This window comes from Pristiophorus japonicus, chromosome 2, assembly GCF_044704955.1.
Source record: "Pristiophorus japonicus isolate sPriJap1 chromosome 2, sPriJap1.hap1, whole genome shotgun sequence".
In the NCBI taxonomy this organism is placed as follows: domain Eukaryota; kingdom Metazoa; phylum Chordata; class Chondrichthyes; family Pristiophoridae; genus Pristiophorus; species Pristiophorus japonicus.
In genome coordinates, this window is record NC_091978.1 from 161,532,570 (window position 1) to 161,544,859 (window position 12,290).

The window sequence follows — 12,290 nt, forward strand, 5'->3', positions numbered from 1 at the left end:
ACTGCGTGGGAGCAGCAGCAGGAGCAGAGGTAAGGCAGAACGGATGAAAGCATGGCTCAGCGGGCAACATTCGAAAGGGACGTCAGTGTTTAAAAGTGACACAAGGGAAGTAGCTGATTGGTGAGTAGTGGGTGAGTATTTTTTTTCCGTTAAGTTAGTTCTTAGGGCTAGAACCTCCTCTTTTGAGATTATCGGCCAAAAATGGGCGCTATTTCTGGCAGGGGAGGTACAAAAAGGTTTTCAGATTGCCGGCTTCTTGCCCATTCTCAAAACACCTAGTTTACATTTTTGAAAATGGCCGTTACCGTGAGCAATATCAAATGGGTGGTAGCATTAATTTTTTTTGACCTTCTGCCGTAAAGTGTGGCTGTCCTTAGCAACGGCATGGCAACACTCGATTCCCTTGATTCTGGAGGACAAAGATCACCATGACATGCGCAGAAGAGGAGACAGAGAGAGAGGGAGCTCAGAGGGACTGAAGGCGTGGCTGGGTGTGGTGTGGCTGTTTTGGGAGGAAGGAGGGAGACTTTAGAGCTTCACAGCAAGTAGGCAAACAAAAAGTAGCTGTTAACAGCCACATATTTGACCGAATTTGCCCTATAATGAGAGAGCAGTGAGGTGGGAGAGGAGCACATTGGAGGCCACAAAAGAACTAGGATGAGGAAAATGCCTCCCTCCTGTAGGAAGGGTGTGGGAAGCCCACCCCAAATGCCCACCAGAGGATATGGACCGAGATAGCAGAGGTGATCCCGTCAGCGACCAACGAGGTGCATAAGGGCAACCAATGCTGCAAACGATGGAACGACCTTGTGGGATCCGCAAGAGTAAGTATTACATTGATTTACATGTACTTATGTATTTATAGAATTTGATTTGTAACAGTCATAAGTGACTATCAGCAGATGTGAGGTCTTGCACTTTTACTGGGAATGTTTTACTCAAAGCGTGCAGTCACGGTGTACGTCTTCAGGTAAATTCTGATAATAATCATAATAATCATGATTACATCCGTTGGTTATGTGTTGTACCAGTCTCTGTGACAGTACCTAGATATAGCAATGATATAGAAACATAGAAACATAGAAAATAGGTGCAGGAGTAGGCCATTCGGCCCTTCGAGCCTGCATTGTCATTCAATAAGATTATGGCTGATCATTCCCTCAGTGCCCATTTCCTGCTTTCTCTCCATACCCCTTGATCCCCTTAGCCGTAATGGCCATATCTAACTCCCTCTTGAATATATTCAATGAACTGGCGTCAACAACTCTCTGCGCAGGGAATTCCACAGGCTAACAACTCTCTGAATGAAGAAGTTTCTCCTCATCTCAGTCCTAAATGGCCTACCCCTTATCCTAAGACTATGTCCCCTGGTTCTGGACTTCCCCAACATCAGGAACATTCTTCCCGCATCTAACCTGTCCAGTCCCGTCAAAATCTTATATGTTTCTATGAGATCCCCTCTCATCCTTCTAATCTCCAGTGAATACAGGCCCAGTCGATCCAGTCTCTCCTCATATATCAGTCCTGCCATCCCAGGAATCAGTCTGGTGAACCTCTGCTGCAGTCCCTCAATAGCAAGAACATCCTTCCTCAGATTAGGAGACCAAAACTGAACACAATATTCCAGGTGAGGCCTCACTAAGGCCCTGCACAACTGCAGTAAGATCGCCCTGCTCCGATACTCAATTACCCTAGCTGTGAAGGCCAACATACCATTTGCCTTCTTCACCGCCTGCTGTACCTGCATGCCAAACTTCAATGACTGATGAACCATGACACCCAGGTCTTGTTTCACCTCCCCTTTTCCTAATCTGCTGTCATTCAGATAACATTCTGCCTTCGTGTTTTTGCCCCCAAACTGGATAACCTCACATTTATCCACATTATACTGCACCTGCCATGCATTTGCCCACTCACCTAACCTGTCCAAGTCACCCTGCAGCCTCTTAGCATCCCCCTCACAGCTCACACCGCCACCCAGTTTAGTGTCATCTGCAAACTTGGAGATATTACACTCAATTCCTTCATCCAAATCGTTAATGTATATTGTAAAGAGCTGGGGTCCCAGCACTGAGCCCTGCGGCACCCCATTAGTCACTGCCTGCCATTCTGAAAAGTACCCGTTTATCCCGACTCTCTGCTTCCTGCCTGCCAACCAGTTCTCTATCCACGTCAGTACATTACCCCCAATACCATGCGCTTTGATTTTGCACACCGATCTCTTGTGCGGGACCTTGTCAAAAGCCTTTTGAAAGTCCAAATACACCACATCCACTGGTTCTCTCTTGTTCACTCTGCTAGTTACATCCTCAAAAAATTCCAGAAGATTCGTCAAGCATGATTTCCCTTTCATAAATCCATGCTGACTTGGACTGATCCTGTCACTGCTTTCCAAATGCGCTGCGATTTCATCCTTAATGATTGATTCCAACATTTTCCCCACTACTGATGTCAGGCTAACCGGTCTATAATTACCCATTTTCTCTCTCCCTCCTTTTTTAAAAAGTGGTGTTACATTAGCTACCCTCCAGTCCATAGGAACTAATCCAGAGTCGATCGACTGTTGGAAAATGATCACCAATGCATTCTTTATTTCTAGGGCTACTTCCTTAAGTACTCTAGGATGCAGACTATCAGCCCCCGGGGATTCCCATCAATTTCCCTAACACAATTTCCCGCCTAATAAGGATATCCTTCAGTTCCTCCTTCTCACTAGACCCACTGTCCCCTAGTACATTCGGAAGGTTATTTGTGTCTTCCTTCGTGAAGACAGAACCAAAATATTTGGTCTGCCATTTCTTTGTTCCCCATTATAAATTCACACAATGATCTTATGCCATATCGTCCTGTCACCTTTTACAGAAGAAGCTATCGACGATGAGGTCCACGCAGAGGCGAACAGGTGGGGGGCCACTAGCCCCAGCGAAATCACAGAGATGGAGGAGCTAGCACTCATGGGGAAGCACCCCCTACAGCCACAGACACATCTGCAGACCCTGAAGTGATGCCACGTGAGTAAAGCTTACACAATTGCGTGATGTAACGTCAATAGATGTCACAGCAACTCATATTCGACCAATCATATATGATAGATGATTTCTAAAAGTGTCATAGAAATAATGCTGGCCTAATGAAAATCATTGCAATGCACAATGTGTTGATGGTCATGAAGTGTGTGATGTCCATGATGATTTTGAGAGCGGTGGTGCTTGTCGTGCAGTCGCGCTGGACTCACCTTGTCACTATAGCACCCACTTCTCCTCTAATAACCTCATTTGTGTCTTGCAGCTCAGCCAGCAGCGATGCCCCAGGAAAGGACACAGTGGCCAGAAGGTGAGGTGTGGGGCAGGAGTTGGCGGACGATCCTACTACATCTGGTGCTGAGGAGCTCCGATTGTCGCCCATCAATCCGCTGGGTCTGTTCTCGACGGATGAAAGAGCGGACTTCGAAGAATCTGCATCGCCACGCTCAAGAACCCATTCCACCCCAAGGCCATCTATTGGTCCTCCGATTATTCCCGCCTCCACTCTGGAAGTGCCGGCCCCAAGCACCTCTCCACAGGGCACCCCATTTGTCCCCAGTACGCGCCGATCCCGTGGAGGTCTCGTGGACGTGGCAGGTATGTTCCACGAGTGCAACATGACAGCGGAGAGATGGTTCAGTTGTCCAGGAGGACTGTAGACATTGGTGACAAGCTCATCGAAGTTTTGAGGGGCATATCCCGACACCTGGCCATCATGACTGAGTACATTCCACGCATGGCGGAGTCCCTGGATGCGATAGCCAGGAACACTGCTGCCACAGCCCTCCCAGTGGTCCCAGAGCGTGGCACTCCACCCTAGGTTCTGCACCATCACTGTGAGCAACAGATGAGAGCAAGGACCAAGATCCTGATTCTGCATCAGAGAATGTTGCTACCTCGGCACCCCCCACTCCCATACCCATCCAATCAACACATTTGCCTTCATCCCTCTCAATAAGGCACCGTCTGAGGAGCTCCTCAGCCAGGCGCCGTGGAGTGAGGAGGGGAAGGGATAGGGGGGGGAGAGAAGAAAGAGAGGGGGGAAGGAAAGTGAGGTGCATGTGCGCAGGTGATGGCTGTGCTATATCTCCATCTGGGTGTATGCAATTTGTTGCAATGTATGGGGGCTGGGGAACATGCTCCTGCTTTGCCTTTGTATTCTGTGTTGCTGGACATGTTGAAAATGTGATTGATGTCAATGGTGGAAAAAGCGGGGTGTGGGTGGGGGTTGGGTCTTATTGACTGTGATACTTATGATTTCAGACCAATGTTGGTATTAAACCTTTGTTATTGAACATAACTGGTTGTGCATTGTCTCAGATTCCACACTGGTGATTCTTTACCATGAAAGGGTTAAATATAACTTAACATCAATCAATGCAAACTTTAACTGGCACCAAGATGATGGGCACCACTGATGTCTGAGCTGCACACACACAGCAGTGTGTCAGCGTTGTCACTCACATCAGCGCTCTTTCAGTCAAATATTTCCGTTATCAACTCTTCACGTAAGAGTGGAATTTAACAAATAGCAGCCACACCGCTGGCATTCATACCGGTTAGTTCCACTTTTGTGGCCGTTTTTTTTGAGCGAGCGGTATTGTGGGCGATATGAGTGCGAAGTGATGAAATTGAAGGTGGGCGATCTCCATGGCCGCTAGTTTGGGTAAATATGCTCTTTGCGACAAAAAACAGTTAATATTGAATCTCGGCGTTAATTCCGTTCGGAAAGTAACGCTGGGTGATATTATGGGTGTTGAATTCACCGATTCTGCTGATTCCGACCCAAACAAGTGGGCGGGCAGTGATATTTTTTCTTGCCGTTATGCCCATTGGGAAAATAACGCTCGGCGATAAGTCTCCCAAAAAAGCACATCAGACAGGACGGTAGGCAGACAGGAAGCAGAGAGTCGGGATAAATGGGTACTTTTCAGAATGACAGGCAGTGACTAGTGGGGTGCCGCAGGGCTCAGTGCTGGGACCCCAGCTCTTTACAATATATATTAATGATTTAGATGAAGGAATTGAGTGTAATATCTCCAAGTTTGCAGATGACACCAAGCTGGGTGGTGGTGTGAGCTGTGAGGAGGATGCTAAGAAGCTGCAGGGTGACTTGGACAGGTTAGGTGAGTGGGCAACTGCATGGCAGATGCAGTATAATGTGGATAAATGTGAGGTTATCCACTTTGGTGGCAAAAACACGAAGGCAGAATATTACCTGAATGGCGGGAGATTAGGAAAAGGGGAGGTACAACGAGACCTGGGTGTTATGGTACATCAGTCATTGAAAGTTGGCATGCAGGTACAGCAGGAGGTGAAGAAGGCAAACGGCATTTTGGCCTTCATAGCTAGGGGATTTGAGTATAGGAGCAGGGAGGTCTTACTGCAGTTGTACAGGGCCTTTGGTGAGGCCTCACCTGGAATATTGTGTTCAGTTTTGGTCTCCTAATCTGAGAAAGGACGTTCTTGCTATTGATGGTGTGCAGCAAAGGTTCACCAGACTGATTCCCGGGATGGCAGGACTGACATATGAGGAGAGACTGGATCGACTGGGCCTGTATTCACTGGAGTTTAGAAGAATGAGATGTGATCTCATAGAAACATATAAAATTCTGACGGGACTGGATAGGTTAGATGCAGGAAGAATGTTCCCGATGTTGGGGAAGTCCAGAACCAAGGGACACGGTCTAAGGATAAGGGGTAAGCGATTTAGGACCGAGATGAGGAAAAACTTCTTCACTCAGAGAGTTGTTAACCTGTTGAATTCTCGACCGCAGAGAGTTATTGATGCCAGTTCGTTAGATATATTCAAGAGGGAGTTAGATATGGTCCTTATGGCTAAAGGGATCAAGGGGTATGGAGAGAAAGCAGGAAAAGTGAATGATCAGCCATGATCTTATTGAATGGTGGTGCAGGCTCGAAGGGCCGAATGTCCTACTCCTGCACCTATTTTCTATGTTTCCATGTTTCTATGTTTCAATTCAGTTTTTAAAAATTAATTCTTCCAACTAAAATAAAATGAGAAATATCTGTGTTGTGTATAATTGTGGTGCCACTGTGTATTGGGATTCAATAAATGGTGCCATCGAGGGGTCGAACTGTCTCCCATTGTCTACATAGCCATGCTCAGCTGTGCCACTCGGAGACCAGATGTTTTCCCCCACAGAAGGGAGAGTGGTTTAACCTGAGCAGTTGATCTAATTCTAATTGCTGGTTAAAGATTGGAATTGGCACAGGCCTGGGAGCAGGCAATTACTCTCTCTTTTGGGCTGTCAATGAAAGAGGTCGCCTGGAAAAAAGAGAAGAGAATGCAGTTATCAGAGGGAGAGAAATAATATAAATTATGTGTTTTTAAATCAGTATTGGCCGGAATTTGCAGCTGTGAAATTGACCTCAACTTCTGGCGTCCGCATTTGCACAGTTAAATGTGGAAATCCAGAGGTTGTTTTCAGTTATTTCCTGGTCCTACACTGGTGCGTTGTTAAACTCCCCAAAGCCGGCAATCAATTGAATCACTGAACTGACGAGAACTTCAGTTTTTATGCTCTAATATCGCTGTTACAACCCCCTAAAAAAGTTAAGCCTTGTTCAATGAGGTGTAACTGAGTTTTTCACGGCGTGCTAAATCATAACTACTGCTGAACAACCATACTGGCCCTGAAAAACTAATTTTATATTTGTGGAAATTCTAATGTTTCCATTATGATAAAAAATTCCATGGTTGTTTGTTTATTATAATTCAGCTTCTTCCTTAATCCCATGTGTATGTCCCAATCTTTTGCTCTCTGTAAAATTATTTAAAAAGTGAAGGATAATCAGTGCATTTTACTTCCTGTTTCGCTGTCCGTCAGAATTCTTCAATGTGATTGGCTGCTTAGTCAGCTTGATGATATCACTCTTGCTGGACGCTGGAGTTTCCCTAGACCTGATGCCAGAATCAAATTAAGGTCGGAAGAGGTTAAATCCACACCACAGAGATATTTGTGGCAACTTTCTTCAAGGTAGGCGGCGAATGTTGTCACTTCGCCGCTGACTGCAAAATCTGGGCCATTATTTTGTCATGGCAATGGGTAAACTGCATGAATACCCATACTCCATTCTCAGTCCCAGACTGTGACACTCACAACTATTCAGTTATAGCTAATACCAACCTCAAGCTATAGAGAACTGTGCCATCCGGGTGTAGGCGAATCATGCGATTCTTCACTGTAACTCCATGTACAAATGACTTCTTGTCATTAATGAAGTAGGTGTCAGGAACCCAGAGCTGGTCAGCCACCCTGTTGTCTAGAGTGAGATTCAGAGGTATTCCAGAGTAAGATAGCCTTTTGTCTCTCCAGGACTGCTGGAAATACATTGTCAGAGTATAATCCTGTACAGAAAGAAAAAAGAACATTTTCACATTCAACTACTGGAAATCAAAAGTTTATTTCTTTCACCATTATATAACTGAGCCATCATCTTCCAGCTATACTGCACTGTGAGTATGATAACTACCTGTAAACGTCAACTTGACATTATTCCCACTAAAAAATTGAGTGGTCTTGGGTCACAGCAGCACTCATTGCTTCTGTATAATTAGATTGTAACATGCTGATCATAGACCTCTTGTGTTACTCAAATGCATTTTTAGCTTTTAGATTAAAATAGAACATGTAGCAGAATATTCCCTTCAGTCATAATGCATGGAGGAGAAATTGCACGCAGGGATTTATAAGAAGTTATTCCATCAACATAATAGGATATATATTTTTTGAAGAATCTTGAGGAGCTGTTTTCTCTGTTTTATTGACACTTCATGCCGCATGTAAATGCTGATGAGGCTGCTCTGTCTACCCTTAAGGTTCCAGGGCTAATGAGGGGAAAATCATGCATTGGTTCGTGCTTGATTGCTGAGAAGTATGTATGAATGCATGTTGTATGTGGACAGGATTAGGGACCCTGGGTTTAATAACTCGCTCTCTAGACTAACACGAGAAAAATGGCTACTTGAGCGAGGTACCAAAGGGCTGAGGTGCCCAAAGAACTACACCGTGACAAGAGGTGCTGCCTTCAGGAGAGGAGAGAAAAAAGGAGGGAAAAAGGGGTGAAGACCCAGGGCCTTAGAACTTCATTGCATTTAGTTTTAAATTGAGTTTCTAAGATCCTGTTGGACTTGTACTGTTGTTGAAGCCAACATCATGTCATGTGTTTTGTTGAGAATCATGGATAAGATTAAAGATATCGATATATTATTGAAAGTCGTGCGCATGACATATATTTCCTATCCACAAACCTGCTGTCATGATTTTTGGGCATGTTTTTACGCCAGCATTTACAATGTTAAATGGCCCTGAAATTCCGGCCTCCCAGGTCCGTACAGAGTGTGTATGGACCCGGGAAGGCATCGCAAAAGCGTAGTTCAGTGGACAATGCGCATGCGCTGAAAACCGTCTTTTCCGATCTGTCAAGGGAGCTTGACAGATCCAACGCATCTCGGCAGCCAGGACATTCGCATGGGCAAGATTGCAGTATTTACCCTTATCTTGTCCAGTGGATGTCCTGAAAACTCTTGCGCCTGATAAAAGCAGGTGCACAGCCTACTTTTACAGGCGTAAGAGTTTTAAAACACACTTAAAACATAAAAATAAAATTAAAAAAACACATTTCATTTTTAAAAACACTGCCCACTTAGTTAAATTTCTTTTAAAGCATAATTAAAAAAACTTTAAAAAAAATCGGATTAAAAAAAAAAATAATACATAAATGACTTTAATTTAAATTAATGTTAAATATGTAGTGTGTTTTTTCTATATTTTATTAATGTTTTGTGTGTTTGGGGGGGTTTCTCATTCATGATAATGGGAACTCCAACTTACGGAGTTCCCATTATTATGACTGAGAACATATTTACCTTGATTGGCTGCCTAGAGGCAGGAGTGCGAGCAGCAGGAATCCGGGGACAGCGGAGCGGCCTATAAAGGCCTAGCGTTGTTCGGAGAGGTGGGAGTGCGAACAGCAGGAGTCCGGGGACAGCGGAGTCACCTATAAAGGCCTATCATCGTTCGGAGAGGCGGGAGTGCGAACAGCAGGAGTCCGGGGACAGCGGAGCGGCCGATAAAGGCCTATCATCGTTCGGAGAGGCGGGCGTGCGTGCAGCAGGAGTCCGGGGACAGCAGAGCAACCTATAAAGGCCCAGCTGGTGCAGCTGCAATGGGGAGAGAAGGCAAAAAAGAAGTAGAAAGAAATCGAAAGGTGACGTCACAGCCAAGGGGGTAAGTGATTGGCTGGTGATTGGTAAGTAACTTTTCTTTTTCTTTACTATATCAGTCAGTAACCTTTAGCACTGCTGTTGCCAAATTAAGTTAATCTAGGGGTTAAGTCATGGCAGGAGAGCTCGGACACATGTTATGCTCCTCCTGTACCATGTGGGAAATCAGGGATGCCTCTGGTGTCCCTGACAACTACGTGTGTGGGAAGTGTATCCGCCTCCAGCTCCTGACGGACTGCGTTGCGGAACTGGAGCTGCGGGTGGATTCACTCTGGCGTATGCACGATGCTGAGAATGATGCGAATAGCACATTTAGTGAGTTGGTCTTACCGCAGGTAAAGGGTCCACAGCCAGATAGGGAATGGAAGACCAACAGGAAGAGCAGTGCAAGGAAGGTAGTGCAGGAATCCCCTGCGGTCATCCCCCTGCAAAACAGATACACCACTTTGGGTACTGTTGAGGGAGATGACTCATCAGCGGAGGGCAGCAGCAGCCAGGTTCATGGCACCGTGGCTGGCTCTGCTGCACAGGAGGGCAGGAAAAAGAGTGGGAGAGTTATAATGATAGGGGATTCAATTGTAAGGGGAATAGATAGGCGTTTCTGCGGCCGCAACCGAGACTCCAGGATGGTATGTTGCCTCCCTGGTGCAAGCGTCCAGGATGTCTCGGAGCGGATGCAGGACATTCTGAAAAGGGAGGGTGAACAGCCAGTTGTTGTGGTGCATATAGGGACCAATGATATAGGTAAAAAACAGGATGAGGTCCTACGAGATGCATTTAGGGAGCTAGGAGTTAAATTAAAAAGTAGGACCTCAAAGGTAGTAATCTCAGGATTGCTACCAGTGCCACGTGCTAGTAGGAATCTCAGGATAGCTCAGGTGAATATGTGGCTTGAGCAGTGGTGCAGAAGGGAGGGATTCAAATTTCTGGGACATTGGAACCGGTTCTGGGGGATGTGGAACCAGTACAAACCGGACGGTCTGCACCTGGGCAGGACTTGAACCAATGTCCTGGGGGAGTGTTTGTGAGTGCTGTTTGGGAGGAATTAAACTAATATAGCAGGGGGATGGGAACCTATGCAGGGAGACAGAGGGAAATAAAATGGAGACAGAAGCAAAAGATAGAAAAGAGAATAGTAAAAGTGGAGGGCAGATAAACGCAAGGCAAAAAACAAAAAGGGACACTTTACAGCAGAATTCTAAAGTGTGTTAAAAAGACAAGCCTGAAGGCTCTGTGCCTCAATGCGAGGAGTATTCGGAATAAGGTGGACGAGTTAACTGCGCAGGATACGATGTGATTGGCATCACGGAGACATGGCTGCAGGGTGACCAAGGCTAGGAATGCAACATCCAAGGGTATTCAGCATTTAGGAAGGATAGACAGAAAGGAAAAGGAGGCGGGGTGGCGTTGCTGGTTAAAGGGGCAATTAATGCAATTGTAAGGAAGGACATTAGCTTGGATGATGTGGAATTTGTATGGGTGGAGCTACAGAATACCAAAGGGCAGAAAATGCTAGTGGGAGTTGTGTATAGGCCACCAAATAGTAGTAGTGAGGTTGGGGACAGCATCAAACAAGAAATAAGGGATGTATGCAATAAAGGTACAGCAGTTATCATGGGCGACTTTAATTTACATATTGATTGGGCTAACCTAACTGGTAGCAATGCAGTGGAGGAGGATTTCCTGGAGTGTATTAGGGATGGTTTTCTAGACCAATATGTCGAGAGCTGGCCATCCTAGACTGGGTGATGTGTAATGAGAAGGGACTAATTAGCAATCTTGTTATGCGAGGCCCCTTGGGGAAGAGTGACCATAATATGGTAGAATTCTTTATTAAGATGGAGAGTGACAAAGTTCATTCAGAAACTAGGGTCCTGAACTTAAGGAAAGGTAACTTTGATGGTATGAGGCGCGAATTGGCTAGATTAGACTGGCAAATGATACTTAAAGGGTTGACAGTGGATAGACAATGGCAAACCTTTAAAGATCATATGGACGAACTTCAACAATTGTATATCCCTGTCTGGAGTAAAAATAAAATGGGGAAGGTGGTTCATTCGTGGCTAACAAGGGAAATTAAGGATAGTGTTAAATCCAAGGAAGAGGCATACAAATTAGCCAGAAAAAGCAGCAAACCGGAGGACTGGGAGAAATTTAGAACACAGCAGAGGAGGACAAAGGGTTTAATTAAGAAGGGGAAAATAGAGTATGAGAGGAAGCTTGCCGGAAACATTAAAAATGACCGCAAAAGCTTCTATAGATATGTGAAGAGAAAAAGATTAGTGAAGACAAACGTAGGTCCCTTGCAGTCAGATTCAGGTGAATTTATAATGGGGAACAAAGAAATGGCAGACCAATTGAACAAGTACTTTGGTTCTGTCTTCACAAAGGAAGACACAAATAACCTTCCGGATGTACTAGGGTCCGAAGGTCTCATGAGCAGGAGGAACTGAAAGATATCCTTATTAGGCGGGAAATTGTGTTAGGGAAATTGACGGGATTGAAGGCCGATAAATCCCCAGGGCCTGATAGTCTACATCCCAGAGTACTTAAGGAAGTGGCCCTAGAAATAGTGGATGCATTAGTGATAATTTTCCAACAGTCTATTGCCTCTGGATCAGTTCCTATGGACTGGAGGGTAGCTAATGTAACACCACTTTTTAAAAAAGGAGGGAGAGAGAAAATGGGTAATTATAGACCAGTTAGCCTGACATCAGTAGTGGGGAAAAAATTAGAATCAATCATTAAGGATGAAATAGCAGCACATTTGGAAAGCAGTGATAGGATTGGTCCAAGTCAGCATGGATTTATGAAGGGAAAATCATGCTTGACAAATCTTCTGGAATTTTTTGAGGATGTAACTTGTAGAGTGGACAGGGGAGAACCAGTGGATGTGGTGTATTTGGACTTTCAAAAGGCTTTTGACAAGGTCCCACGCAAGAGATTGGTGTTCAAAATCAAAGCACATGGTATTTGCGGTAATGTACTGACGTGGATCGAGAACTGGTTGGCAGACA

The 12,290-nt window shown here is 45.2% G+C and overlaps 1 protein-coding gene across 3 annotated transcripts in view; it reads right to left on the bottom strand.

The window, feature by feature from the left end:
* The window catches only part of gabrb1 (gamma-aminobutyric acid type A receptor subunit beta1), a 699,552-nt gene that overhangs the window by 328,087 nt on the left and 359,175 nt on the right, over window positions 1-12,290 (bottom strand). For all 3 annotated transcript variants that reach the window (XM_070863097.1, XM_070863090.1, XM_070863081.1), the window contains exon 4: window positions 7,175-7,395. In XM_070863097.1, the coding sequence (XP_070719198.1) occupies window positions 7,175-7,395 (221 nt within the window). The remainder of the gene's footprint in view (window positions 1-7,174; window positions 7,396-12,290) is intronic.